General features: G+C 55.2%; 3 protein-coding genes and 1 long non-coding RNA gene across 6 annotated transcripts; 2 read left to right on the top strand and 2 right to left on the bottom strand.

Moving 5' to 3' along the window:
• The first annotated feature begins 24 nt into the window (after positions 1-24).
• Positions 25-7,707, top strand: EGLN2 (egl-9 family hypoxia inducible factor 2). The gene is made up of 5 exons (XM_060651177.3): positions 25-861; positions 5,744-5,863; positions 6,343-6,479; positions 6,701-6,768; positions 7,049-7,707. The coding sequence occupies exons 1-5, from the start codon at positions 25-27 to the stop codon at positions 7,102-7,104; spliced, it is 1,218 nt and encodes a 405-aa protein (XP_060507160.2). The 3' UTR covers positions 7,105-7,707.
• Positions 7,708-7,716: 9 nt separating this feature from the next.
• Positions 7,717-11,557, bottom strand: LOC132689911 (cytochrome P450 2F2-like). Its single transcript, XM_060649796.3, is given in 12 exon segments — positions 7,717-7,920; positions 7,922-7,991; positions 8,090-8,228; positions 8,435-8,535; positions 8,538-8,629; positions 8,685-8,824; positions 8,911-9,087; positions 9,464-9,624; positions 9,862-10,011; positions 10,442-10,604; positions 11,252-11,318; positions 11,505-11,557. Coding segments are annotated over 12 exon segments (1,401 nt in total). The 3' UTR covers positions 7,717-7,832.
• A 1,791-nt stretch (positions 11,558-13,348) lies between these two features.
• Positions 13,349-26,586, bottom strand: LOC132690579 (cytochrome P450 2F5). 3 transcript variants are annotated; one of them, XM_060651174.3, is made up of 10 exons: positions 26,332-26,476; positions 24,913-25,200; positions 24,650-24,812; positions 21,797-21,946; positions 19,324-19,484; positions 18,809-18,985; positions 18,258-18,399; positions 17,230-17,417; positions 16,496-16,637; positions 13,349-14,986 (listed from the first exon to the last, which is right to left on the bottom strand). In XM_060651174.3, the coding sequence occupies exons 2-10, from the start codon at positions 25,126-25,128 to the stop codon at positions 14,805-14,807; spliced, it is 1,521 nt and encodes a 506-aa protein (XP_060507157.1). In that variant the 5' UTR covers positions 25,129-25,200; positions 26,332-26,476; the 3' UTR covers positions 13,349-14,804. The 3 variants fall into 3 exon arrangements, with proteins under 3 accessions (XP_060507157.1, XP_060507159.1, XP_060507158.1); XM_060651175.3 differs by having other exon boundaries at positions 13,350-14,986; positions 24,913-25,104; positions 26,332-26,396; XM_060651176.3 differs by lacking the exons at positions 24,650-24,812; positions 24,913-25,200 and adding an exon at positions 26,502-26,586 and having other exon boundaries at positions 26,332-26,396.
• Positions 18,838-20,558, top strand: LOC132690583 (uncharacterized). Its single transcript, XR_009615440.2, has 2 exons — positions 18,838-18,948; positions 19,334-20,558. It is a non-coding gene; the product is annotated as an uncharacterized LOC132690583 (long non-coding RNA).
• Positions 26,587-27,932: the final 1,346 nt, after the last annotated feature.

The raw sequence follows: 27,932 nt of genomic DNA, 5'->3' as shown, positions 1-27,932 counted from the left end.
CCGGGGGATGAAGACGCTGCTGCCATGGACAGCCCGTGCCAGCCGCAGCCCTTGAGTCAGGCTCTCCCTCAGTTGCCGGGTTCTGTGTCAGAGCCCTTGGAGCCTGGCCGGGCCAGGATGGGGGTGGAGAGTTACCTGCCCTGTCCCCTGCTACCCTCCTACCACCGACCAGGAGCACCTGGTGAGGCCTCGGCGGGGAGCGGGACCCCCAGGGTCACAGCCACTTCCACCACAGCCAGCCCCCTGCGGGAGGGCTTAGGCGGGCAGGATGGTGGTGAGCTGCGGCCCCTACAGAGTGAGGGCGCTGCAGCACTGGTCACCAAGGGGTGCCAGCGACTGGCGGCCCAGGGTGCCCGGCCTGAGGCCCCCAAACGGAAGTGGGCAGAGGATGGCGGGGATGCCCCTGCACCCAGCAAGCGGTCCTGGGCCAAGCAGGAGAACCGGGAGGCAGAGGCCGAAGGGGAGGGCGGGATGGGCTGCAGCAGTGACAGTGGCGAGGCCAGCGCAGGGCTGAGGGAGGAGGTGCTGCCCGCCACGCCTGAGCGCCTGGCCCTGGACTATATTGTGCCCTGCATGCGGTACTATGGCATCTGTGTCAAGGACAGCTTCCTGGGGGCAGCATTGGGTGGCTGTGTGCTGGCCGAGGTGGAGGCCCTGAAGCGGAGTGGGCGCCTGCGTGACGGGCAGCTGGTGAGCCAGCGGGCTATCCCGCCACGCAGCATTCGCGGGGACCAGATTGCCTGGGTGGAAGGCCACGAGCCAGGCTGCCGAAGCATCGGGGTCCTCATGGCCCACGTGGATGCTGTAATCCGCCACTGTGCTGGGCGCCTGGGTGGCTACGTCATCAACGGGCGCACCAAGGTAAGGCTGCAAGGGCCTTGGAGGGGGATGGGGCAACGCTTCTCTATCGGGTACCTGTGCGCTTGGAGACCGGCTTCTGGGGTCACAGAAGGGTTTAGACAGCTCCAGTGGGGGGAGTGTTGGTGTTGGAGTTTGCTTTGGGCTCTGCCTCCATGTGGGGACGTTGGGGATCTGTGCACTTTCTCTTTCCTTGTTTCTCTATCTTTTCATCCATCCCCGTCTCCTGGTCTGTCTAGTCCCTCCTGTTGTCTGTCTCTGGTCCGTCTGTTCTGTCTTCCAGGCAGGAGAACCAGGAGACAGAGTGGGGAGGGTGGCAGCGGTGAAGCCAGTGCCAGGCTGAGGGAGGAGGTGCTGCCCGCTGCGCCTGGCTGGCGCTGGACTCCATTGTACCCCTGTGCCATGCTGTGGCATCTGCAGCAAGGACAGCTTCCTGAGGGTGGCGCTGTCTGCTTGTGTGCTGGCCTGGGAGATGGGGGTCCTGTCCTCCACCTTTCCTGTGCTTCCCCATCCTAGACTCTCCCCTCATCCTTTCTGTCTCGTTTATCCATCTCTTCATTCCTGTTGGTCCTAATCTGTTTTCTTGATTTTCTATTTTGTGTCTTTTGGTACCTTTTTCTTGTTTTAGAGTAGTTGTTGTTAATCCTTTTTTTTTTTTTTTTTTTTTTTTTTTGGACACCTGGGCTTTTTTGACAATCTGTCAGAACCACAGACCCTTTTTTAAGAAAAATGCTCTTTTGTGGAGTTTATGGGCAGTCATCAGTGTCTCCAGCTGCCTGTTCAGGAACTTAGGGTCAGGAGCTTTTCAGAAGACCTTGGTCCACAGGGCCTTTCTGGACAAGGCCTCGTAGGGAGTGCCTGCTGCACGCCAGTGATGCCTGGCTGGTGGCGGGGCTGCTTGCTTCCCTGCGGGCATGAGGCTGTGCTCCTGATGTCTCCCTCTTCAGTCTGATCCCATCCTGGGTCCTGCCTCTGTACAGCTCTGCCACTGGCTGGAGCTGGCTTAGGGATCCAGGCTCCCTCCGGGCTGAAGCCGGCATCCTCCCCACCCAGCTGGAACTTGTCCTGTCCTACTTCCTTCCTCTTCCTCCCTTACCTGATAGCTGGAGAGCCAGAGGAGGCCTTTCCCTAGGCTCTGCTCCTGCGAAGCAGGAGAGATGAGTGGGAGTCTCCCTGGCCACAAGGTCCTCAACACCTGCACCCCAGGTCACCCACCTTCATAGGAGGGAGTTTGGGCGGGAGACCACGAGAGCTGAGTGGCCCAGAGCAGCATGCTTTCCTGAGCCTCAGTTTGCTCATCTACAGGATACAGAAATCAGTTAAGTCCCCAGCTAGTCTTTGGCAGTTTTAAGAGAGAAGGGGAAAGTAGAGGGAGCCGATTTCTTCTCCTTTGGTGCTTTGGATGTGGTTGGGGACTGGGGGTGTTGGGACTATTTTAGTCTTGGGTGACTTCTGTTGCTCTGGGAGGTAAGAACAAACCAGGCCAACTGAGAATGGAGGGGAGGACCCAACCCAATCACTGGAGTTCCTCTCAGACCCTCCCCTGCCCCAGTGAGACAGCAACTCCAGGCTTTCCTACCTTCAAAGGGCAACATCTGGCCTCCCTCCCCAGGCTTTGGAATAAGAGTGAGCTGAGGTGGGTGGCCACAGAGGTGTTGGGGGCACAGATCACCAGTGTGGCTGGCGTCAGAAACAATCTGCCTATTGGTCATTCTTTTTTTTTTTTTTTTTAATGTTTATTTATTTTTGAGAGAGAGAAAGAGAGAGTGTGAGCAGGGGAGGGGCAGAGAGAGGGAGACACAGAACTCGAAGTAGGCTTTAGGCTCTGAGTGTCCTCACAGAGCTGGACATGGGGGTCAAACTCAGGAACCGTGAGATCATGACCTGAGCCAAAGTCGCACACTTAACTGACTGAGCCACAGTCGCACACTTAACCGACTGAGCCACTCAGGCACCCCATCTGTTGGTCATTCTTGAGTGGAACTCCTGTTTTGTTCTCCCAACTTTCTCTAGTCTCTCTGCTCAGTTGACCTGCAGATGGGAGAGAGTTGACTCCCACTGGCATCAAGGACTGCCATCAGGGAACCATAGGGCGGGCCTGGCTGGCTTGGTTTGTCCCTTTCAGAGCAGCTTGGAGGTGGACTGTCTCACTCCCCAGTTTCTAACTCTGTGTGTTTGGGTTGGGGTTTTTGGCACATTGTCACCAATAGCCCTTAAATCTTTAAGTCTCCTGGCTCTGACACAAGCTACCCCTTCCCTGAGATGGGAGGGTGAGGAGCAGACTTCCATGTCACTCTGCTTGTTGTCCTTTTCCCTGGTAGGAGCGGAAGTAGATGCTTCTCTGGGGCCATGGTGTGTGTGGGGGTGGGTGGGTGGGGGGATCGGTGGGAGTTTAAAGGGCCTGTTTCTGTTGCCAGTCTTCATGCACGACTCCCATTCCATACCAGAATACGGACGCTGTCCCTGCATGCGTGGTGGGAGACCCTGTGTAAGGGTGTGGAGGGCCGGACAGGTTGGAGTCCCTGAGACCCAGAGGAGTGCTTTCAGTCAGCAGCTACTGCCTGGGAGCTAGGGAGACAAGCTCGGCCCCAGAGGCTTCCATGGGCCTGCCTGTCAGGCCAGTACTAGGTAAACAAGTACTTGTGCTGATTTCACATTGAGAGGGTAGAATGGAAGATCAGCCCAGGTGTATTCAGCCGGATACTCAAGGTGCCCTTGGACCCGAGATGTGAACAACAAGGAGGACCAGGGGAAGTGTGTACCAGGCAGGCGCAGAGGCCTTGTGGCTGAACTTGGTCTGGTGAGAGCAGTGAGGAGGCCCGAGGTGCTGGAGCAGAGTGATGGGGATGGTAGGTGAGGTTGGTGGCCTTGAAGGCTGAGGCTGTGAAAATACACAATTTATATTTTGTATTTTCTTGGAATGTGGTGGGGGTCTTGACAGGGATCTGAGCAAGGAAGAGCTGGAGAAAAGGGTCTCTGGCTGCCGTGTGGGGATGGATTGTGGGAAAGAGGCCACAGCACTGGACTCCCTTCCTCACCCCGTCCTTGTGCAGAACCAGCAAAATCTCTGCTTGGATTCTGTCTGGGGAGGGCTTGATGGCAGGCCACCCGGACGTAGCCACATTCTTCCTCCCAGTGGTGTGGTTGCTCAGAACACTGACCCGTTTGCAGGGAGTGAGTAGTGCAAAGAAGGTTCTCCTGAACCAGGGGTGTGGGGGCCAAGGTCTCACCCTGGCGCTGCCAGAGAGAAGCATGGCTCCCCACGGCTGGATGGCCTTACCCAGCTGAAGCCCTCCTGGCTGCTCCTCCCCAGGGAGGCGCTGTGCTCTTTTGGGGACACGTGTTTAACGCAGAGCTGTTTACCATTCGTGCTGGGTTGAGCCCTGGGAGTGATGTGTTGGAAGAAGGCTGAGGATTGAGTCGGCCTGGCCTGCCACAGAGTGCTAGGCAAGGCTCCTGTTTTGGCAGCAGATGCCAATCTTTCTGGTCAGGGCTGTCTTTCAGGGCTGTGGCCAACAGGTGTAGCTGAGCATTAGTGGGGAGCATCAGCAGGTGGTCTGTGGCCTGGCACCAATGTGGGTCAAGGCGTCGAGACAGGTGGTCCAAGGAGCCGGAGGGTCTGCCTGCCAGTACTCCCCTTTTGCCTTACACAGTCCTCCCAAGTGGCTTTGGGCAAAGGGTAGGATAGGGACTTTTTTTTTTCTTTTTAGCGTCATTTTAGTCTGTGCTTTGGCTCTCCATGTGACAGGTACCTTGCTTGGTGCCTGCCCAAACATCTGTCTTGTTTGCTTCCCACAATACCTGTGAGGTAGTTGATCAGCTCCATTTCATGGATGCGGGACCTGAGACAAGGAAGTGAAGTCTCTTGCTTGATGTTACAGCTCGTGTGGCAGCACTGGGACTCGAACCTGGGAGTTAGGTCTGAAGGAATGCCTGGGCCCTTTTCCTTACACCACATCCACTTTTCTGTCAGCTCCCTAACGAGAAACAGGCACCCCGAGTGGCCAGGCCCTAGGCCTCCATGTGGTCAAGGGTGGCCAGGGGGATGGCACCCAGCAGGGGGAGGAGGTCAGAACCCTGTGGCTAGACCTGTACACACCGAAGCCAAGAGCTGGAGTGATTTCTCTTAGGTCTGTGGGGGTCAGGAATCCAGAGTTCTGAAGTCAGAGGGCAGTAAACAGAGGAGGTGTTTAGTACAGATGAGGCCATTGAGGCCCATGTAGATGATGGGACTGTCAGGGGCTACCCAGCAAGGTCATTCTTGGAGTGGGAGTTGGATTTCAGGTTCTAGTCACACACAGGGTTTGGGTACCTTTTCATATGTGTAGGAAACACACAACTTGGGATTCTTTGTAGTCAAGGGCAGCAGTCCTCAGCATTGCTGCACATTAGAATTACTTGGGGGAACCTTTAAAATTTCCAGCCTCCACCTTAGACCAGATATTTCAGAACCTCTGAGATGGGCCTGGGCATCAGCATCCCAGGTGATTCCACTCTGAAGCCAAGGTCAGGAACCATGGTCTAGAGCAGTAGGCCACATTCTTCCATACCAGAAAACATTTAAATTGGTTTTATTCCACTGAGAGGTCTCAGAGGGGCGGGGGTCAATTTATCTTTAAGTAAAATCCTCAGTCGCTCATTGAGCCCCACCTGGGTGCCAGGCTCTGGGCATGTGTGTACAGGGAGAGGGTTATCAGGCCCAAGAGCTGAAGTTTCTGGTAGATGGTGGCTTAGCTGGAAAAGAAGAAAGTCTGGGGGCTGGAGCTCTTGGAGGAGTCGGGGGACAGACAAGGGGCACGGAGGGGTGAAAGAGAGGAGGTAATGGCTGCTTCCCCAAATATCGCTGCCTAGCCCCAGTAAACCCACCTCCATCTGTCTCTGCCAGGCCATGGTGGCGTGTTACCCAGGCAACGGGCTGGGGTACGTGAGGCATGTTGACAATCCCCATGGCGATGGCCGCTGCATCACCTGTATCTATTACCTGAATCAGAACTGGGACGTCAAGGTAGGGGGTGAGGGTGAGGCGGCTGCATCGCTCCATTTTCCGCTCCCAGCTCAGCTTCTGGCATTCTCCCGTTCCTCTTCTCAGTCCACAGCCGGGCAGTGCAGTTAGCCTGCTGGCTGGCTTTTCCTGGGAAATGGCACCTCCTTCTCTCCAGCTGACCATGTGGTGGCAGCACGCACCCCCCCCTCCCCCTTTGGTGAATGGTGCTGTCTGCCTCACCTCTGGTCTAAGGAACACTCCCCTCCCCTCCCCCCCACCCCTACCCCATCCCATTTCCTGTCTTGAGTAGCTTCCTGCCCCGGCTCCATGGTGATGCAGACTCTGGGCTGTCATTCACTTTAAGAACCTGAGTGGTGGGAGGGAATGATATGTGCAGCTGCCACATCCCCTTGGCAGGCTCCGGAGGGCAGGGTAGTGCAAGGCAGAGGGTGGGGGCTGGACCGGCCAGCCTCTTGCCTCATCCTCTGGCCTGCCCTCAGGTGCATGGCGGCCTGCTGCAGATCTTCCCTGAGGGCCGGCCTGTGGTTGCCAACATCGAGCCACTCTTTGATCGGTTGCTCATTTTCTGGTCTGATCGGCGGAACCCCCATGAGGTGAAACCAGCCTATGCCACCAGGTATGACCCATGCTTGCGGGGATGTGCTCAGGTGTCCCGTTCTGTGCCAACAAAGACTTGTCAGACCCCGGGAGTGGCCAGGGAGTGGTGAGGTGCTGAGAGGGGCCTAAATGGGAACAGAACCAGGCTCCGAAGGGTGAACTCTAGTGTCACTGGATACGGTGGCTGGAATTGAAGAAAAGTAATCTCTAACTGCCCTTTGGGGCTGCTCTGGTCCCCAGGTACGCCATCACTGTCTGGTATTTTGATGCCAAGGAGCGGGCAGCAGCCAAAGACAAGTATCAGCTAGGTACCTGCTTCCCAAAGGGCATCCCCTCCCTCAAACCCTTACTATTCCATGTGCCTCCCAAGGCCTCAAGTCCCCTAATTCACCTTGTCAGTCTCTTAACTCAATTTTGTGACTCATTTTTTTCTCCTCTCTGCCCATCTTCTCTAGACAGCCCCACTCTCCCAGCACCCCCCAGCATGAGCCCCATTTCTTCTGGCCTCTCCTCCATCTTCCCAGGTTTTTCTTGGCTTCTGTGTCCCTTCCCTGATGACTCCCCCTCTCCTCTCCTCTTAACCCCCAGCATCTGGGCAGAAAGGTGTCCAAGTACCTGTCTCACAACCTGCTACGCCCACCTAGTGGCCAGCCCCAGAGCTGCATGGACAGACAGCTTGCCCTGACTTCGGGAGAGCCTTTGGCCCCTGTGCTGCTGGCCCAGCAGCCCACCGGTCTCGGTGCCTGCTCCTTTTCTGCCACCGCTGCTGCTTCTGGCTTTGCCTCTGTCCTGCTTGGTGTGGAGGGCTCCGTCTGACGCTGAGGACCAAGGAGGAGGAGAGACCTCTGCTGCCCTTTGATGGGGGCTGGGGTTGTGACCTGGGCAGGGGCCAGCATTGGGAACTACGTCACTGGAGCTGGGGGCCTGTGGCTTGCCCTGTCTGGTCGTGCCCCTCAGACATGGAGAGCTGGAAGGAGGTATTGCTGCCTCCCACCAGGATGCAGGAATAGGGGTGGGAATGTCATGGCCTGATGCTGGCAAAGGTTTGTTGTGGCGGGGGAGTATCTCCAAGCCCCTCCCCCCCAACTCCTCCAGCCTGGAATGTGAAGTGACTCCCCAACCCCTATGGCCGTGGCACCTTTTGGACTAGGCTGCCACTACGTGGGCAGGAGAAGAGGTGCTGGGAGGAGCATGGGCGTGAAAAGTCCTGTCAGCCAAGAAATAAAAGTTTACCTCAGAGCTGCAAACTTCTGACTCTTCCTCTCCCTCTTAATGGTAAGGAGACCTGTCCATTTGCAATTCAGGGCCTTTATTGACGAAGGCAGGTAAGGAGGTCTGAGAGCCAGTGAGCAGAGGGCAGCTGAGCCTGGCCTCAGCGGGCCACCAGGCGGAGCTGGAAGGCTGGGGGAATATTGCCCAGGCCGGCGTACTGCGGGGTGAGGTCGATGCTGGTGGGGTTCCTGCAGGATGGTGGTGAGGAAGAGGAAGGTCTCGGACCGTGCCAGGCCTGCACCCAGACACATTCGCTTGCCTGAGCACACAGGGACGCAGGGTGGGAACCATGTAGCTGCTGGGGGCGGGGCAGGGGGGGGGTTGCCCAGGCTTGTCCCCTCCCTTCCTGGCCCATACCTGGGGCAAAGGGCATGAAGGCATCTCTGCTCTGGAACTCGCCCTTGTCCAGGAAGTTGGTGGGGTTGAAGCAGTCTGGGTCCTTGAATGGGGTGGGGTCCTGGTGTGAAGACACCAGGAGAGGAATCACAAAGGTGCCCTGGGGGATGCATAAGGATTACCCTGTGGACTTGATTAGCCATGGCCTTTTATCCATCCAAGACCCCTTGTAAAAGCCACTGGGAAGGTGGACCTTCTTTTCTGTTCCCAGGACTTTGTAACTCAGCATCGGACAGGCTCAGGTCTGATGCTTTAGGTTCTAGGAGCTCTGGGGCCCTGCACAGAATCCCCTTGCTCGGTGGGTACCTTGGGCAAAAAGTAGCCACGCAGGTGGGTGTCCCGGGTGAGGGCGCGTGGCAGCCCCAGCGGCAGCACGCTGATGAAGCGCTGGATCTCGTGCAGCACGCGTTGGTGTAGGGCAGGCGCTTGCAGTCCTCCAGCCTCGGGGTGCGTGTCCGACCTACCACTGCACTTTGGCAGAGGGCGTGATCTGCGTGTGTCCTGACCCCCAGCCACCCCCAAACCCTAGCCCCTCATCCCAGGCTTTCCAGCTCACAGACCTGCCACCTCAGGGTACTTAAGCAGAATAAGGAGCCCGTAACGCAGAGTGGTGCTTGTGGTCTCAGTGCCGCCAAAGAAAAGGTGTGTGGTCATCACCAACATCTCCTGGAAATGGCTCTCTGGGTCTTTCTGTTCCTGCGTACAGAGATGGGCGGCTGCCATGTGCCTGGCACCTCTTGGTGGGCGGCATGGGTAGAATTTAGGGTAATAGGGGCCTGCACCTTCTCCATCTGATCGAGGAAGCAATCGATGAAATCGCGGGGCTCCCCTGGCAGCCGTGTCTGTTGGTGCTGCTGGATTTGCTCAGAGATGAAGACCTGAAGCTCCGTGAAGTTTTGAAAGATTCGGTGGTGTGGACCCGGGAGCCAGTCAAGGAAGGAGGGGAAAATATTGTACATCTGGGGGGACAAGATGGCAACTGGACCTTGAACAAGACCACTAGGTCCCCTGCAGGGGAAATTACAACCAGGACTTTGCTTTTTTTTTTTTTTTTTTTTTTAAAGTAGGGCTTTAGTCCCAGCACAGAGTCCAACTCGGGGCTTGAGCTCATGACCCTGAGATCAAGACCTGAGCTGAGATCAAGAGTTGGACACTTAACAGACCGAGCCACCCAGGTGCCCTTGCACCAGGATTTTAATGTTCTTAGTTCTAGAACTCTTCCCTTCCAAGATTCCAAGACTCTCAATCTAATGATCCAATGTAGGCAAAGTGTATGTACTTGGGGCTTGGCACAGGTTTGACACGGGAGGAAGGGACTGGGGTGGGCCCTCTCACCTCACCCCATCTGGAACTCATGATGCGGAAGTTGTCATTGAAGAGGTCCAGGAGCCTCAGGAACTCTGGGTCCTCATAGTCATAGCGGTTCCCGAAGACCACCAAACAGATAACATTAGATACAGCATTATCTAGTAGCCGCCGGGGGTCAAACGGTGCTCCTGGGGGTGGAAACAGGACGGGGTCTTAATGCGGTGGCTTGGCTTACTGACTTTGTTCACTACAAATGTGCCGCACCTCCTTTTTAAGTAATCTCTACACTCAACGCGGTGCTGGAACATCCTGAGATCTAGAGTCCCACGCTCTACCAACTGAGCCAGTCAGGCGCCCCACCAACCCTTTCTTGATCATTAGCCACATCCACAAAAGGTCCCTTTCCTTTCCCGACCAGGCCGCACCAATGGTGGCTTGAAATTCGCCAAGCAGACAATCCGCCTCCTCCAAGATGCGCTCCTCTATGGTCCGCGCTCCCAACCGGAACTCCTTCAGTGCTCCCAGTGCCAAATTTCGCAGCGTCAGCCAGCGCCGCCCGTTAGAAAACACGATGCCTGGGGGTGGGGCAGAGAAGGGGACCACCCGGGGAGTTGGCCACGCCCGTCCTGGAAGCGTCCGGTCTTGGAGCCCGCCTCCTCGCCACCCTTCACTCTGCTGCTTTCCAGACCTTTTTGCTGCAAACCCAGCCTTCTCGGTCCTATCCGCACATTGGCCTCACCTCTACTGGTCTCGATCCCTTACGAGCGCTTGATCTCTTTGGCTTTGACTCTTAGGCTCTTCTCTTCTATTGGCTGCACGAGGAACCGGCACCACCCCCCGCCCCCGCTCCTATTTGGTCCCTTTTAGCTCCGCCCCACCTTCCTGCTGTTTGCCTTCATTGGCCTTTATTCTTATTATGCACCGCCCCATTGCCCCGGTCCAACCCTTTAAATCGCTCGAACTGGGTGGTCCAGGCCAGCACTTCCGCCGCCGCCGGGGACTCACCGTTTCCGCGAGTGAAGCGTTCGAGCACAGCCGTGGCCCCACGGCCAGAGAAGGCATCCACCTGCAGCACTAATGCGTCCCGCAGCGCTGAGTAGCCGCAGAGAACCACTGCAGGGTGCCGGCCCAGCCGCACTGTGAACACCGGGCCCCAGCGGCCAGAAAGCTGCGCAGAGCCGGTGCTCAGCGGGTCCCGGTCGGGACTCTTGACCGCTTCCTCCACCCCAGAGCCCCGCCCCCATCTCTCTCTAACTTCAGACCCAGGAGTCCCCATTTCAGCCCCTCGTTCCTGGCCGAGGCGCTCAGATCCCCACCTCCTCCTTCATCCACAGGAGTCCATGACCCCAGCTCCCTCTTCCCTCGAGATCTGGAAGACGAGGTCCCGAGCCCTCTGCACCCTCAGAACCAGGCGTCTGAGCCCTCGGTACTCTCTTCCCCACCCTGAACCAGGAGAGCGGACCTCTCTGCACCCCTTCCCCCCGGATCCCCTATCTGACGTCCCACCCTAGGCTGTTAACTCCCTCAGGACCCAGAAACCGGGGCGGGTAGAGGGAGGCAGGGAGCGGGCGGTACCGGGAGCTCAGGCCCACTGTCCCCCTCCTCCTTCAAACTGATGCCGGGGCTCCCAGCTTCCACCCCTAGTCTCCTCCTTCCCTGGAACCCAGGACTCCAGGCCCCTCAACCTTCCTCAGGACTCATGGGGTCAGAGCCCTCAGCTGTCTTCATTCAGAGAACCAGGTGTGTTCCAGCCCCCAGTCCCACCTCCACGAGTCCAGAATCCTTCCCCCCATCCCCACCCACTCTCGGGGTTACCTCCATGAGAGTATGGTCCAGCCGTCCAGACTCCAGCTGCAGCAAGTTCCCCAGCAGTGGGAGCGGCCTGGGCCCAGGGGGTAGGACCCCGCCGAGGCTGAGGGCTCTGTGCACCCCAACCCCGCCTGGCTAGCGCCAGCAGCAGTAACAGCGCTGTGACACCCGTGGACATCATGCCCTGTGTCCTCCATGCCTGCCCCCCTTTGCCTTTATGTGATTCCCTTTGGGTCTTGGGTGGAGGAGGGGCGCATACCGGGAGTGGGAGAGGTGGGCGTCTCCAGACCACTCATTCTGCAGATTCCCCATCCGAGGTCTCCATCCAGCCCCCAGCTCTAGCTCTCTGTTGTGCCAGGCACAGTGTGCCCTATTTGGCAACTTCCATGTCAATGCACCTGTTTGCATCTTTCACATCAATACACCTGGCCAACAGGTGCACCCTACTGAGCCTTTGGGTCCTTCGGGTCCATCTTACTTGGCCTGTAGATGTGCATTTCTGAATGCCCTGGCCACCTTTGGGCCCGAGACCCCCTGAATGCTGTACTCTATACTTCTGATTCCTAAATACGTTCTTGACTCCTAAAAACACCCCTGGTGACATACCCTTTAGCCTGGCACTCCTGTGCCCTGTGCTTGTGATTGCTAGGGACTCGCACCTGAGCCCTTGTCACTTCCATTCCCTTGCTCTTGGAACCTGGTATTCTGTACCTATCTACCAGATGCTCCCTCAAATCCCCTAGCCTCCTGGCACCCATCAGCCTGGCATTTCTGTGCCTAGCCTTATGACTCTTGGGTGCCTTCCCACATGCTGACCGCCTTGTGCCTTACCCTGAACCCCTCACCACCTCTGTTCCCAATGCTCTAGTTCCCAGATGTCCCTGAATGTCCTATGCCCATGCTGCTGCACCCCATGTCTCCAGTTTCCCACGAGTCTCGCTGGGCACCCCCACCTGAGGCCAGGTCTTGATGGCCACGCCTGGGGGTGTGGGCCAGAGGGCACAAGGTGCCCAGGGGTAGGGTTGGGGTTGGGGCTGAGTCAGAGTTCAAAACACTGTTCAGGAATGAGGCCCACCCTCCCACCAGCACCTGCCTCACCTGGCCGTGCCTCACCAGATCAAGCCTTCTGACAGGTGCCTGGCACAGGGCCCAGAGGTGGGGAGAGGGTGGGGGCCGTGCACTGTCTGGAACTGGGCTTGTTTCCAGGAATGTCTCTCAGTATCTCTGTCTCTATCTTTGTTTCATCTCTCACTCTCAATTTCTGTTTCTTTGTTCATCTCTCTCTCTTTCCGTTTTACTCTCAGTACCTGCTTCTGTTCATATCTGTATCCCTCCCAGTTTATCTTACCCTTAATCTCCCTCTTCCCTGTCTCCCTGCCTCTATCTCTGCCATGGATCTCCTTCCCTGTCAGCCTTTCTGTCCAGGAACCCAATGACTGGCAAGGAGTGTGGGCAGGCCTCCTGCCCCCCACCAACCCCCCCCCCCCCCGTTACAGGGGCTGACTCCAGAGACAGCAGGGGTGCTGCGGGGTGTGCCCTCCCCTGACCTGGCCCCATCCCACTGTGTCAGGCTTTCAGATGAACTGCTTTCTCTGGGTCTCTTCAAGAGCTGGCATTTGTTGTTCACTTCTGTATCCCCAGCACTGAAATACACAGTGGGGGCTCAGTAAATGTTGAACCAATGCATGACTCTCTGTATCCTGAATTCTGTCTGTTTCTATCTCTTAGACTCTATTTTTTTCAGTTTCTGTCTTGCTGAATCCTTGTGACTGTCTCTCTTCTTGTGTCTCTGTCTCATCTTGTGTGTGTGTGTGTGTTTATTTTGAGAGAGAGAGAGAGAGAGCGAGCATGAGTAGGGGAGGGGCAGAGAGAGGGAGAGAGAGAATCCCAAGCAGGCTCTGCGCTGTCAGTGCAGAACCTGGCTCAGGGTACGATCTCATGAACCTCAAGACATGCCCTGAGCCAAAGTCGGATGCTTCACTGCCTCAGCCACCCAGGTGCCCCTCTATCTCTGTTTTAGCATCTCCTGTCTTCCTTGTCTCTGAGCATCTGTCCACTGTCTCTCTGTCTCACTCCTGGTCTTTGGTTTTCATGATCTCTCCCATCTGTCTCTGCATCTCTTGGTCTCTCCTGTCTCTCTCCAACTCTTTTTCAGTATTTCCATGTGTTTCTCTTTGCTGTTGTCTCCCCATCTTTCTTTCTCGGGACCTCTGAGTCTCTCCCTCTCTCTCTCCACCTCTGCGTCCCTGCCTGGGCCCTTGGGGCAGACTCTCGTTGGCCTGTGGTGGGAACAGCATGGGGATTAAGGAGCCGACGCCTATGGGTGTGGGGACCGCCTATAAGTCTCAGCAGAGTGTGTTGTGTCCTAGCTTCTGGATGGCCTTGGGGAGGCCCCATTTAGGGTACGGTCACCTAAGCCACCTCCGCCCATGGCTGGGGGGCCACCGCCCCTCTGGCTCTGGCTCCTTGGAGCTTAAGATGCCTGCCCACTCATTGAGAAAAGCTTCTGTCAGCAGGATGTCAGGCTAACAAGCCCAGTCTCAGGTTGGGAGGCCCCATGCCTGGGACTGCTAGCCCTACCCCAAAGGGATACATTGCAAGACAAGGGAATAGTCTTTCAGGCTTCCTGGTGCCTCCCTTCCCCCCTTCATTGCCCTTCTTCTCTGGCTTTCTCTGGCCATTTCTGTTTCTTTCTTTGTCTCTCTCTCTCCTCTCTGTCTCCCCATTTCTCCGTCCCTGTACCCCTCTGCATTGCTCTGTGTCTCTGACTTGTGAGGTGGAGGGGACCAGCGTTGGAGTCTGCATCCTGATCCCAGCTCTGTCGCCCTCCGGTCGTGTGATCTTGGCCAAGGCATTTCATCTCTCTGTCTCTAAAAGTGTAACATGCTGCTTTGCCTCATAGGGAGATTTAAACGGGGCCTTAGAGTGCATTGGAAGCATTGTGTAAGTTTGAGTAATTGTTATTTCTCAGTCTCTGTGTGTCTATCGCTCAGTCTCTCATGTTCTCCCTGCTTCTATCTCCATCTTTGTACCGCATCTCTGGGCCGACCGCATCCTTATGTCTCTAGACTGCTGTCTTTTTCTCTGCCTGGGTTTCTCTGCCTCTCTGTCGTCAGGCCTCACAGCCCTTACCCTGGGAAACAATTTCTCCCAGTTTTTAGCCACTCTAAGGGTGACGGTAGAACCGGTCAGTTTGGTGTCTCCTTTCTCTGCAGCCAGACATTCCTTCCCCCCATCCTGGGGGACCGTCCTCTCTATAATTCAGCCAAGGCAGTTGGAATCTTTTACAATTTACTAGAAAATGATTCAAACGACCCCCAAGAGGGCGCGCAATAGGAACGAGGCAAGCACTTCCCTTTCCCTTTGCGCTTCTCTGCTTCTGGGGGGCGCCGACCAGGTCGAGATGGGGGGGCGGACGGACCGGTAGGCGGCAGGCTCAGGTGCGGGGAAGCGAGTGTGACAGCGAGAGGGATCACGGGCACAGTGGAACGAGAAGAGGACGGCGCCAGCCCCACGGCGGGCCTCCCGGCTCCGTGGCGGATCTGGAAGGGCCGCGGCGTCAGCGCGTGCGCAGGCACACCTGGAAAGGCCGCGGTAAGTTGCCGAGCCCGGAGCTGAGCGGCGTCAGGTCGATGTCCTCGGGCGCCCCCAGCGGCTGCAGCGAGAAGTTCTGCAGGATGGCGGTGAGGTAGAGGAAGAGCTCCATGCGCGCCAGCGACTCGCCCAGGCACACTCGGCGACCTGCGGGGGGTGGGGAGGTGGCCCAGGAGCGGTGAGATGAGACGGGGTGAGGGGCTCCGGTCCCAAATTCTCGGAGAAAAACATATGAAGCTAATGGTTGGAGACGTCACAGACCCACCCATCTAAAGATCTGTAAAGGCGCTTTAAATCCGGGACCAACAAGGATCTGGCCGACGATACAAGGGCGAGTTCACGGGTTCCAATCCCGACTCTGCAGTTACGAGTTCTGTGATCTTGGGCAAGCCAGTTTCTGGGTATGTAGAATAGGGATGATAAAAAGTGAAATGAGGGGCGCCTGGGTGGCTCCGTCGGTTGAGCGGCCGACTTCGGCTCAGGTCACGATCTCGCGGTCCGTGAGTTCGAGCCCCGCGTCGGGCTCTGTGCTGTCAGCTCAGAGCCTGGAGCCTGTTTCGGATTCTGTGTCTCCCCCTCTCTCTGCCCCTCCCCCGTTCATGCTCTGTCTCTCTCTGTCTCAAAAATAAATAAACGTTAAAAAAAAAAGTGAAATGAAATAAAATGGGGATGACAATAGTACCTCAGAGTGTTGTGAATGGTAAATTCAGGTAAATGAGAATATGATGCCATGTAGGTCATTGCGTGTCATAGGTTACTCTAGGCAGTATACTGATGTTGTTAACCCTCATAATAATTCCAAGAGGTGGGCCTTATCAATCTCCACTTTATAGACGTGGAAGTTGAGGCACAGAGAGGTGAAGTAACATATTCCAGGCCGTTATAGCTGGGGGATGACTGAGCTGGGGGTCTGGCTGTAAAACCTAACTCTTAGCCACCACTCTAATAGGTCTTCCTAAAAGTTTTGCCTGGCACACAGTAGACAACATGGTAAGTGGCTTATTATTATTCCTCCTTCCTCCTTCCTCCTTTTTATTTCTGCTACTGGGTTGAACAGGAAAGATATTTTTTCAGCAGGATGAAGACCAACGCCAAGGAAAACTAGAACTGCTCACCTGCGCCACCCAGTGGCTGACGGTGACCCCCCCCCCCCCAAGTTGAATTAATACCCTGCCTCCCCGCCTCCCTCCGCAAGGATTTTAGTCATTATCTGCCTATAGGAACAGAGTTCGGAGTGAGAACATCCGAAGCTGAGGATGCGGTGGGATGAAGAAGTGAGAGGGTTTGAGAGTGGAATTAGGACTGAAGAAAAAAAAAAAAGGTGTCGGGGGGGGGGGCGGTGGGGGGAGGGGGGCGGTGCGTCTGGGTGGCTGAGTCCGTGAAGCATCCGGCTCTTAATTTCGGCTCAGATCATGATCTGGGGGTTGGTGAGACTGAGCCCCAAGTCTGGCTCTGCGCTGGCAGAGGGGAGCCTGCTTAGGATTCTCTCTCACCTTCACTCCCTGCCCTTCCCCTGCTCGTGCCCTGTCTCTCTCTCTCTCTCAAAATAAAAAAAAAAAAAAAAAAAAAAAAAAAAAAAAAAAAAAAAAAGACTGAGGAATGTAGGTAGGAATATGGGGCCCCAAAGACCCTGACTCTTGCCCCTGTGGTTCTCACCGGCTGAGAAGGGCATGAAGGCAGGGCTCTTCTTGAAGGACTGATTGGCATCCAGAAAATGCTCAGGGTTGAATTCCTGGGGCGTCAGGAACTGGCTGGGGTCATAGTGGACTGTATTAAGGAGGGTGATGACATCCGTGCCCTGTGTGAGTAGGGAGGCAGAATCAGTGGGGTAGAAAGTCTGGGAGATTCTCAAGCTAAAACTTCCATTTGACCGGGCTGGAGGTCCCAGGGACTTGAGAAGGCGATGTGAAGCATAGGACTCCATCAGGGATTCAGGAAATGTGTGTCACTGTCTGGGGTCCCAAGCGGGTGCTGGAAGCTGTGTGCACAGGGGTGGGGGATACCTCCCCTTGTCAGAGCAGGTTTGGGGTTTCTGGGAAGAGGGAGAAGTCTCAGGACAGTGCTTAGGCACAGGGGACCCCCAGGATGAAGTCTTAGAGCCTGGGGATGCTGGAGAGGGGTTAGGGAACCTGTCATGGGGAAGAGATCTGGAGTTCAGGGTCAGGATCCAGTCCATTACAGTACCGAATAGGGTCTTGGGAAAGGGGCTGAGGCTCTGGATTGAAGAGCCTCAGATGTCTGTTGCTGGGGCTTGGGATGCCAGTCGCTAAGGCCCAGGGTACTGATTGCTAGGGCCTGGGATCCTCCTTGCTAGAGCCCCGGAAGCCATTAGCAAATCTGGGATGCCTCTTCTAGTGTGCCAGCTGTCCATTGCCAGGTGCCCAGCACACCTTGGGTATCTGGAAGCCGCGAAAGGCTGTGTCCCGGGTGACGCGGTGCGGTAAGTTCATGGGGATGACGTCTGCGAAGCGCTGCACCTCGTGGATCACCGCATCTGTATAAGGCATGGCCGCTCGGTCCTCCAGCGCCGGCAGCCGCGCCCGTCCCACAACGCTGTCGATCTCCTCCTGTACGCGGGCTGCAGGTGGAGAGGGGAGCCTAGTCGGGGGTACCAGAGGGCTCGACTGGGCTGGGGAGAGGGGTATGCTTGTGTGGGCGGGGTCCAGCCCCTGCTTCCCAGTAGGAGGGCCGCTGCAGAGGTCCCTGTGGGGGTCAGCGGGGGCCACGAGGGAAGGGTTGGTTTGAGAGTTGTAGGTGAGGACGAAAATTTGTTTGGCGCAAGGGCTCCTAGGGGCGGGGTTGGGCGGGAGGGGCTTAGGGGCTGCCTGGAGTCCAGGTCCCGGATGGGAGGACATGGCCCGCTGGGGGGTGGGTCGAGTGGGTGGGCTGTGCGTAAGCTCCGAGAGATCCCGGATGCGGCAGGCGGCGTGGACCCTAATAGACTCTGTGCCGGAGGCCAGGGTTCCGGGATCCGCCCAGAGGCGGGGTTTGGGCGAGATGGGGTCGCAGACCGTGCTGTGTGGGCAGGTGGTCAGGCTTTGTGGGTCAGACTGATGGTTCCTGGCTGGCCCTGCGGCTGAGGCTCGGGGCCAGGCTCTAGGCGGACTGGGAGATCCCTGCTCCGAGGCCGGACGCGTGCTGGGTGGTCAGGGTCAGAGGTGGGCCGCAAAGCAAGACCATGAGGGCGGGGTCCGGGGTCCGGGGTCCAGCAAGCTGTGTGGACCGCGGGAACCGTGTGGGTGGGCTGGGCCTCCGTGTGGGTTTGTGGGTTTGGCTGTGGGTCCCGGGCGTAAGCCGGAGGATTGGGCTGTCTGGCATGCTGGGCGGGGCTTCGATGCGAGCGAGCTGAGGCCCGTGGGGCACGCGTGCGGAGCGGGTGTGGCCCTTGGCGCTGTGGGCAGGCTTGGCGCGCGCGCACCTTGCACTTTTGGGTACTTCATGAGCACAAGGAAGGCGTGGCGCAGCGTGGTGCCCACGGTCTCGGTGCCCCCAAAGAGCAGGTTATGTGTGGTCATCAGCAGGGTATCCATGTGGAAGTGGCTGTGCGGGTCTTGCTTCTCCTGCGGAGGTTGAAGGGCGGGGATATGAGCCCGGGGCCAGGAGATCCCGCCGGACACTGACCACAGGCTCAGCTCTGCACAACTCCTGTTGGGTGTCAGCTCAGTCCCTCCTCTGTTTAACTTTCTTTCGGTCGGGGAAGCTGGGGAGTGCGTAAGGGCTGGCTAGAGAAAATCTCAGCCGCAGGGCCCACAATTAACAGAGCCTTAGGGACTTCTTAATGAGCTGTTAATCGGGGCGGGTCGTGGCCCCGAGTGGCTCTGGGCTCCCGCCGAGCAGAGCCGGGAGTTCTAACTGCACTTCCCGGGAGGCAGGGAGATCATTCTCAAACCCGCTCAACCCGGGATCCTCGTTGGCTTGAGGCTGGGGCAGCAGGTCAGATCAGGGATGAGACTTCCAGGCCGGGCTTACTTGTGCCATCTTGCTGAGGAAGCAATCGATGAAGTCGCGGGGAGAGCTGGGGTCGAGGGAGTCCTGGTGGTCGCGGACGCTGCGGGCGATGAGGTCCTTCATGAGCCCGAAGTTCCGGAAAAGGCGTCGATGCGGCCCAGGTAACCAGTCCAGGACGCTTGGAAAGACGTTGTACAACTGGGGATGGAGGGAGGGTCGGAGGGGTTTGGAGGATCAGGCAGTGTGTGGGGGGCAGAGGCCGGTGAGGTCAGGGCGGAGCAGGTAGGCACGGGGCGGGCGGAGTCTTGAGGGTCAGCTAGGTTCTGGAGAGGCCGAGGTGGAGCGGGGACTCTGTGGCAACTTGGTGGAGAGAGTGACCTTAGGCTAGGCGGGGCGGGGCCAGACGGGAAAGGGCGGGGCCAGACGGGAAAGGGCGGGGCCAGACAGGGTCAAGCGCACCCTTTCCCCGCCCGTCGTTTCCCCTACGTCCCAGGACGAACCCCAACCCTGTACCCCCTCCAACTAGGCCTCCTGACCTCTCCCCAGGGGGTGCTCATGATTTGGAAGTTGTCATTGATGAGGCGGATAATGGTGAGCAGACGTTCATCGTCGTAGTCAAAGCGGCTGCCGAAGATCACAGAGCAGATGATGTTCGACACCGAGCGGCTGAGCACGAACGTGGGGTCGAAGGGCTTGCCTGAGGGTCAGGGGCAGAATGAGTCAAGGGGCACATTGTGCAACATACCGGATTCCTGAATGGCAGTGCAACGAGGCAAGGTCACTTGGAGCACAAAACAAGTGCTCGTTGGCCACCCAGCATGCGTCATAAACAACCGCAAGAGTACCTGACAACGCAGAACCCACAACGCCCTGCGGCACATCCACACCACCACTAAGCAACGGAACAGGCTCCTCTCCGCCATCCGACCCGCAGCACGCACCACACAAGACAACACACGCAATAAACAACACAACACAATACTACATCAGCGCCTGACAACACTACAGCCTCAGCCAGCAGTGACACAGCGACACAACCCCTAACACCCAGTGGTCTGACCACTGAAGGGATCACAGAAAATAGCCCATTAGCCATGCCACACAGCACGGCCCAGAAAGCTGAGTCTGGAGTTAGATAGATACAGTTTGGACTTGGCCTTGGCTTCTTAATCTCTGTGTGACCTGGATAAACTGACTTCCCTTCTCTGAACCTCAGCTTTCTCGTCTGTAAAATGGGCTTGGTGACAGTCTTCTCCTCATGGGGCTGGTGGAAGGAGTTGGAAGTGTGGCTGGGTAAGGGCCTGGCCCATCCTGAGCCTGTATAAGCCAGGGTGCTGTGGTACGCTGAATAATGCCCCCCCTCCCCAAATGTCCATGTCCTAATCTCTAAGAGCCTGTGAACTTGTGATTAAATTAAGGAATTTGAGATGGGGAGATTATTGTCTGGCTTATCCGAGTGGATCTAATGTAATTACAATGGAGGCAGAAGGGTCTGAGTAAGAAAAGGTGATGTGATGATGGAGAGGGAGAGTGAGGGAGGAGGGAGAGAGAGAGAGATAGAAATACAGATATTGGGAGATGCTGTGTTGCTGGCTTTGAAGAAGAGGGGAAGGGACCACGAGGTCAGGAACGTGGGTGGCCTCTCTAGAGGCTGGAAAAGGCAAGGAAATGGATTTTCCCCTAGAGTTTCCAGGAGTCAGCTCTGCCCACCCGTTTTAGTTTTAGACTTTGGATTCCAGAACTGTAAGAGAATAAATGTGTGCTGCTTTAAGTCACTAAGTTTGCAGCTTTTTTTTTTTTTTTAATAGCAGCTATAGGAAACTAACTCAGGCAGTTATTCCTTTACTTACATCCCATCATTCCAACCCTGCAGCATCATTTTTTTTTTTTTTTTTCCCTGTCAAAAGCCAGCAAGATTTGGAGATCAGGGTAGAGGACTGTCTGCCTCTCTGTGTTTTAGTTTCTTCTCCTGTAAAATGGGGTTTAAAATAGGACTCCTGCTTAGGTTTGGGTGATTGTTCAAGGAGGTAATATACACGAAATTCTTGGAACAGTGCTGGCCCTTGGTAGGCACCATGTAAGTGTCTTTATTTTTAACTTTTTTTTTTTTTTTCATGGGTGGGCAGTTTTGAGCTGGGTTTTACACCCCAGCTCTGCCACTTCCTGGGCACATGACTTAACCTTTCTGGGCCTGAGGTTCGTCACTTGTAATAGCTTCCTAAGGTTTCGGGGGACGTGGGATGTGTTCATATGTGTGAAGAGCTTAGTACAGTCCCTGGTCTCAGGAAGTACTCAGTAAATGGGCATTCATGTGCAAAGTGTGGACCTTGGTGTCGGCAAGAACCGGGTTTAAACCTTTGCTTCTCCACTGACTAGCTTGATCATTTCAAGACAGTTGGTTGATCTCTATGCCTCTGTTTCCTCATCTGCAAAATGGATCGTTCTGAGGCTCCAGGGGCTTATGCACGAAAGTGTGCTTAACACAGGGCCCCCATAAGTGGTGTGGTGTCAAGAGTATCATCATCATGGGGCGCCTGGGGGGCTCAGTCGGTTGGGCATCCGACTTTAGCTCAGGTCATGATTTCTCAGTTTGTGAGTTCGAGCCCTGTGTCGGGCTCTGTGCTGACAGCTCAGAGCCTGGAGCCTGCTGTGGATTATGTGTCTCTTTCTCTCTCTGTCCCACCCCTGCTTGCGCTCTGTCTCTCTCAAAAATGAATAAATGTTAAAAAAGTATCATCATCATCACCATCCACCACAATGATACACACTGCGTTCAGAATACCACGCAGGGACAGCGCAACGGAACAACCACCACATAACCCGTCTTGCTGCCGTACCTCAAAGAACATAGCACCTGGAGCTGACCCACCTCCAGGGGGCACCACTCTGACCGTGGGCCGAGTGAGGAGCCTCCAGCAGTTTTAAGTTCACGCCCACACTCTCTGGCAGTCCTGACGACTAAGGAAGATGGATGTGAGTTAGGCGTATCAACTGCGTTCGAGGACCAACCTTCAGTTTTCCGTAGCTCCGCCAGCAGGAAGCGGCCTTCCTCCAGGATCCGCTCCTCGATGCTCTTCTTCCCCATCCCGAAGTTCCGCAGAATCTGGATGGAGAACCTCCTCAGGGCCTTCCACCGGTCCCCATTGGAGAAGGCGAGGCCTGGCGAGAAGGGGAGGGGCCAGCTCTACTGATGGCTTATTTCCAAGACCACCGCCACCTGAGTCCCCTTTCCCGGTGTCTTCTGGGGGAGAGACTCAGAGTGTGGAATCTACCCCTTCCCAGGAAGCCCTTCCTAACCCTCCAGGCCAGGTCAGGTGCCTTCTCTGAGCTTCCCTAGGGCCATGGGCTTCCTCGCCATAGTCCTGATCTCTCTGTTTCCCTCATCACAGACCTGATCACTCTGGACCATCACTGTCTGGCCATGGGGCTATCTCCTTCTCTAAGCTGTGAAGATGGGGGGTGGAGGGGCTGTCTTGGTCACCACCTTGTCCCTAGCATTGTCCAGCGCGGGCCTTACCACACGGGAGGTGCTGGTGATTGCTTATTAATTAATGAAAGCACAAACGAGGGAGAAAAGCAAGAGAGATAAACATTAGGACCTCGTCTAGGAACCTTCTTTCCCTGGACTCGGGGTCTTTGCACAGGCTAGTCCTTCCAGAACACTCTTCAACATCTGTCTGCTCCTGAATGGTAGTCCTCATCTTTTAGGTCTCAGCTTAGAGGTCCCTTCCTCCGCGATGCCCATGCTGACCCTCCCTTGGCTGGTTCAGGCACTTGCCGCTGGTCTCCTACAGCTCCCTATTCCAGCCCTGACTATGCTAGGTGGTCATAATTTAGTGATGGGGCTACAATAGGATAAGGTCTCCCGATGTGTTTGTCTCTGGTTTCCCTGGAGCAAGCAGAGAACTAGAAGCTAAAGAAGAAAAAAATGACGCTGATTGCCTTGCACCGTCTGCCTTATCTCATTGACTTGGAACAAACAGCTTTCTCATCCCAGCCAACTCAGGGTCAGAGAGAGGAAGCCACTTGTCCAAAGGCACATACCCAGGAAGGAGCAGAACCCTGTTGTTATCCTTTGTACTATGTAAGGAAGAACTAGTAACAGATAAAGTATGTATCCAGATGGTTTCTGTGTGGCAAGTAGAAAGAAACCGCTACTGTCTCCACTTCCTTGCACCTGGTGCACCTGGACGGGTGAGGTCATCAGACCAAGACCGGGAAGGGGACATGAAGGTGGAATGTGTACTCAATGCACTGGATTTTTTGTTTGTTTTAAAGTTTATTTTGAGAGAGAGGGAGAGGGGAGAGAGAGAGAGAGAGAGAGAGAGAAAGAGAATCCCAAGCAGGCTCCATATGCCATCAGCACAGAGCCCGATGTGGGGCTTGATCTCACCAACAGTGAGATCATGACCTGAGCTGAAATCAAGAGCTGGATGCTTAATCCACTGAGCCACCCAGGTGCCCTGTTCTTGCTTTCAACTAGAGCTCTTTGCTTCCAAATCCTGGAGCAGCTGGTATCCACCTAGTGAAGGGGACAGGAGGAGCCTCAGGGGTTCTTTAGGGGGAGAAGGATAGTTGAGGATGCAAGTCTCCAGGATCCCCCTTTCAATCAGAGCAACTTTCTGCCAATCTTATCTCTTTCTCCCCCTCCCTTTCCCTTGTCATTTATTGGGCTTTGTCTTATGGCTTTCTCTGAATAAAAGATTTATGTTAAAAAAAAAAAAAGAAGAAAGAAAGAAACAGGGTGCCTGGGTGGCTCAGTCCGTTAAGCGTCCAGATTTGGTTCCGATATGATCTCATGGTTCATGGCTTTGAGCCTCGTGTTGGGCTCTGTGCTGATAGCTCGGAGCCTGGAGGCTGCTTTAGATTCTGTGTCTCCCTCTCCCTCTATCCCTCCCCTGCTCACACTCTGTCTCTTTCTCTCAAAAATAAAATAAACATTAAAAAAATTTTTAAGAAAAAAAAAAAGGAAAGAAAACCCAGAAGACTAGGTGATTTCCAAACCTAAGGAGGACAGGGTATTGAGACAGGAGAGGTTTGGAGTTGATGTGAGTTGTTGGCTGGGTGGGATGGACCTGGGTTTGGATTGGGATGGGATGACAATGGGGGAGGAGGGGGGATTATGGGGTTGATGATAAATTGAGGTTGCTGATGGGAATGGAGTTGTATAGAATGGAAAAGACTGGTAGACTGGGCTTGAGATTAGCTTGGGGCTGGGTGGATATGTGCTGGGGTTAGTTTTGGTGATGGCGGTTTGATTAGGGTTGAAAATGAAACTGGGAATGAGCAACTTCAATGGGTGATTGGGATAGAAGATAGGGCTGGGGCTGGGGAGAAAAATAATGGTGGAGTTCAGTTTGATGGTCAGGATGGGGTTGATAACAGATTTTAATGTGGGGTTTGGGAGAGGGTTCATAATGGGAATGGAGGTTGGAGGGAGATGAAGTCAGTGTTGCAGGTAACCATGAAAGTTGAGGTTGGAATGGGGAACATGGAGGTAGGGTTGACGAGGACTGGGTTGAGGTGGACAATGTGGGCTGGGCCAGATAATTTGGCCACTTGACTGAGATGGAGATTTGATAATGTGGTTAGGCTAGAGATAGGGATTGGGATGAGAATGGGGTTGGAGTTGGACGCAGGTCGGGGACTGGTGTGGAAGTGCATTTCAAAATGGTGGTGGGATTTGGGGATGGGGAAGTGAGTCCACCTAGACTAGCACTGTCTGGCTCCATCCCAGCTGGTGTCATTGGTGAGATCAGTAGCCCTGAGTGTCACCAAAATTGGGAGGACAGTCCCCTACCCTTATCCCCTCCCTCAGTGTGGAGTGAGCTGGAGAGGGGAGAAGATGGGGAGCAGGCTTACCATTGCCCTTAGTGAAGTTGAGAAAGGTGGGGTAGTCGCCACGGCCACTAAAATCGTCCCCTTGGTCCACAAGGGCCTCCTTCACGGTTTGGTACCCGCTGAGGACCACTACGCGTCTGGGCCCCAGGTACACTGTGTACACCGAGCCATAGACCTTGCTCAGCTGAGGGTAGGAAAACAGATGTCATGGGGGGGGGAGGGTCTGGGACCCTGGGACCCCTCCCCCTGTTCCTCCCTTCTCACCCCACCCTAGGTCCTTGCACCTTGGTAAGAGAAGTCAGCATGTCTTGGGAGCGAAGCTGCAGCAGGTTTCCCAGGAGTGGGAGAGGCCTAGGGCCTGGGGGCAGCCGGCTCTTGCCCCTTGAATTGAGCATCAGGAACACACAGGTGAGAGCCAGGAGCAGGAGCAAGATGGCTGTGCTCATACTGTCTATGGTGAAAGCAGCCGCAGGCATCTGGGGAGCGAAGTGGGAGAGCATAGGACCCGCAGGGCCAGGGAGGGAGCAAGATCCCTTCACTCTGCAGCTCCTGGGACTTGCCTCCCCCACACCCTGGAAATGGGGGCAGAAGAAAAGAAGGAAGGAGGGGCACCTGGGTGTTTCGGCTGGTTAGACATTGGACTCTTGATTTCTGCTCAGGTCATGATCTCGTGGTTCCCTGAGTTTGAGCCCCACCTTGGGATCCTCTCTCTCCCTATCTCTCTGCCCCTCCCCTGCTTGGGCTATCTCTCTAAATAAATAAATAAATAAATAAATAAATAAATAAATGTTAAAAAAAGAAAGACAGAGAGAGAGAAGGGAGGAGGTAGAGAGGCAGGGAGAGGGAACAACCAAGGCCTGAGGGGACAGAAGTGAGGGGTGGGGACAGAGAAGGAAAGAAAGGGCATGGAGACCAGGAGAAAACAGAGGCAGAGGCAGTCAAAATGCAGAGAGACCGACAGCAAGAGAGACAGCAACGGAACAGAGACCGATGGAGAGATGGAGACAGAGAGACAGAGATACACATGGAGATAATGAGGTATTTGGAAAAACCAAGTAAGATATCGGAATATCTATAGATGTCTCTCTGTCATCTGTCTGTCTGTCATCATCTGCCATCTATCATGAGACTGACTCTCACACAGAGAGTGATAAGAGATAGAGACACGCAAGGACAGAGACAGACAAATCAAGGCACAGAGCTAGAGAAAGACAGAAGAGAGGTGGACAGACAGACACACTTCCTGAGAGACTTAGAGATGGGCACTGAAAGGTAGAGAAAGGGCAAGAGAGAGACAGACACACACACACACACACACACACACACACACACACACAGAACATTAGACAGACACCTAGAAACAGAGGCCAAGACAGACTGAGACAGAGAAGGGGGCAGAATCAGATAGAAAAGAATCAGGGGTTCTGACCCCATGGGCTCAGGGCTCATTCCACAGATGCCACCTGCTGGGTAAAGAGCCAGTGATCAAGACCCAGTGCCCAGCCTACCGTGAGCTCTAAAACACTTGTCAAATGAACGAACAGAGCCAGAGAGAGCCCCAGAAACACAGGCCCAGAGACCCTGAGAACCCTCAAAAGAGGAAAAGGGAGATCCCAACCAATCGTAGTGACAAGGAAATGAAGCCGATGACCCCACTCTTGAGAGCTACCCTCCTCCTCTGTGAACCGTACTTGGCCCTTTACCTGCTGAACTTCTAGGATGGCTGAGATATGATCTGCTCCAGGCGTGTGCCCTGTGGCTCTGTGGCCTGGGGAGAAGGGGGCTGCTCTTAAATCACCTCTGTCCACAGCCCATGACCCTCCACACCCAGTTTTCCCAGTGACTTTTAATCCCTTTCACTTTTATACCTTACCTTGGGAGCGGCCCGGGCTTGCAGCCAGTTGGAGTGATGCCTTGGGTGGGTGCCATCCCTTGGGAACCCTCCACTGGCCTCTTTCGGGCTGACCTCAGCACCCATCCCTGTGGTCAGTAGTGGCCGTTTTCCCTGGAGTGGGGCAAAATCTCCATTTGTTTGCCATTCGGAGCCCTGAGTCTGGTTTTGGGTTTGACCCGGGGTTTTGGGGCTGGGCAAAATAAGCCAGGGGTGGGGGCAGGGTCTCTTTGGTGTTTTAGGCACTTGGTTCTATTCATCTGGGGTCAAGTTCATTTCTGCCTGTGACTGCAGGTGACCTTTCTGTCCTGGGCTGGAGTTCTCCCATTCTCTGGAGCCTGTTCACAGCCCTCTGGCCATTCTCTGTCTCTTGTGGTTTGTCTCTGAGTTTCTGTATCTGTCTCACTTTGCTTCTGCCTCTGAATCTTTTTTGTCTCTCTTTATGTCTCTGTCTCTCTCGTTCTCTCATCCTCTGCATTTCTGAGTCTCTGTCTCTCATCTCTGTTCTGTCTCTAATTCTCCCCGTGCCTTTTCTCTTTCTCTCTGTCTCTCTCCCTGTACATCTTTCTCAGCCACCATCTCCTCCTGTCTCTGAGCATCTCTCTTTCTGTCTCTTTCTCTTTCTGTCTCTTTCTCTTTCTGTCCCTTTATTTTTCTGTCTCACACCTCCATGAGTCAGATTGCAGTGGCAGGACTGAAGTAGGGGGAAGTTGGAGGAGGGTTTAGGAGGAGGGTTTGGGAGAAGGGTTTGGGAGAAGTGGAGGAGAAAGGACCTCAGATTTGGGTATTTTTTTGGTTTTGTTTAAAAAATTTTTAACATTTATTTATTTTTGAGAGAGACAGAGAAAGAGAGAGAGAGAGAGAGACAGAGAGAGAGAGAGACAGAGCATGAGCAGGGGAGGGGCAGAGAGAGAGAGAGAAGGAGACAGAGAATCTGAAGCAGGCTCCAGGCTCTGAGCTGTCAGCACAGAGCCAGATGCGGGGCTCAAACTCATGAACCGGGAGATCATGACCTGAGCCGAAGTCAGACACTTACCAACTGAGCCACCCAGGCACCCCTTGTTTTTTTTTTTTTCCTTTTTAAAGATTTTATTTTTAAGTAATCTCTACACCCAATGTGGGGCTTGAACTCACAACCCTGAGATCAAGAGTTGCACACTCCACTGACCGAGCCAGCTAGGTGCTGCCAGATCTCAGATTTGAATGATTCCCCTGCTGCCTTCTGCCCACATAGTCTTCCCCCTGTTCTCCTCAGCCCCCACCAGCTATGTCTGCTCTGGGCACCTGCCCCAGTAACTGGCCAGATCAGAAGGGCAGGTTTCAAAAACATGGAGTGAGCCTAGGACTCTAGTGGCAGAAGATAGGATGGGAGAGAGAGCCCCTGAGGTCAAGGGCCTGGGAGGCCAGGTGGAT

This window comes from Panthera onca, chromosome E2, assembly GCF_046562875.1.
Source record: "Panthera onca isolate mPanOnc1 chromosome E2, mPanOnc1 haplotype 2, whole genome shotgun sequence".
Classification (NCBI taxonomy): domain Eukaryota; kingdom Metazoa; phylum Chordata; class Mammalia; order Carnivora; family Felidae; genus Panthera; species Panthera onca.
The sequence above is the reverse complement of the archived record's forward strand: the minus strand, read 5'-3'. Positions and strand labels throughout refer to the sequence as shown.

What these genes read in the sequence shown, in the direction of transcription:
- LOC132690579 (XM_060651174.3), bottom strand. Translation starts at nt 25,128, where the DNA reads ATGCTCTCCCACTTCGCTCCCCAGATGCCTGCGGCTGCTTTCACCATA. An exon ending in GCGGCTTCCAGATACCCAAG is followed by an intron (nt 16,638 to 17,229) that starts GTGTGCTGGGCA and finishes CTACTCACACAG; the next exon opens with GGCACGGATGTCATCACCCT. An exon ending in CTTCATGCCCTTCTCAGCCG is followed by an intron (nt 14,987 to 16,495) that starts GTGAGAACCACA and finishes CACCCCCCGCAG; the next exon opens with GTCGCCGAGTGTGCCTGGGC.
- EGLN2 (XM_060651177.3), top strand. Translation starts at nt 25, where the DNA reads ATGGACAGCCCGTGCCAGCCGCAGCCCTTGAGTCAGGCTCTCCCTCAG. An exon ending in TCATCAACGGGCGCACCAAG is followed by an intron (nt 862 to 5,743) that starts GTAAGGCTGCAA and finishes TGTCTCTGCCAG; the next exon opens with GCCATGGTGGCGTGTTACCC. An exon ending in CAAAGACAAGTATCAGCTAG is followed by an intron (nt 6,769 to 7,048) that starts GTACCTGCTTCC and finishes CTTAACCCCCAG; the next exon opens with CATCTGGGCAGAAAGGTGTC.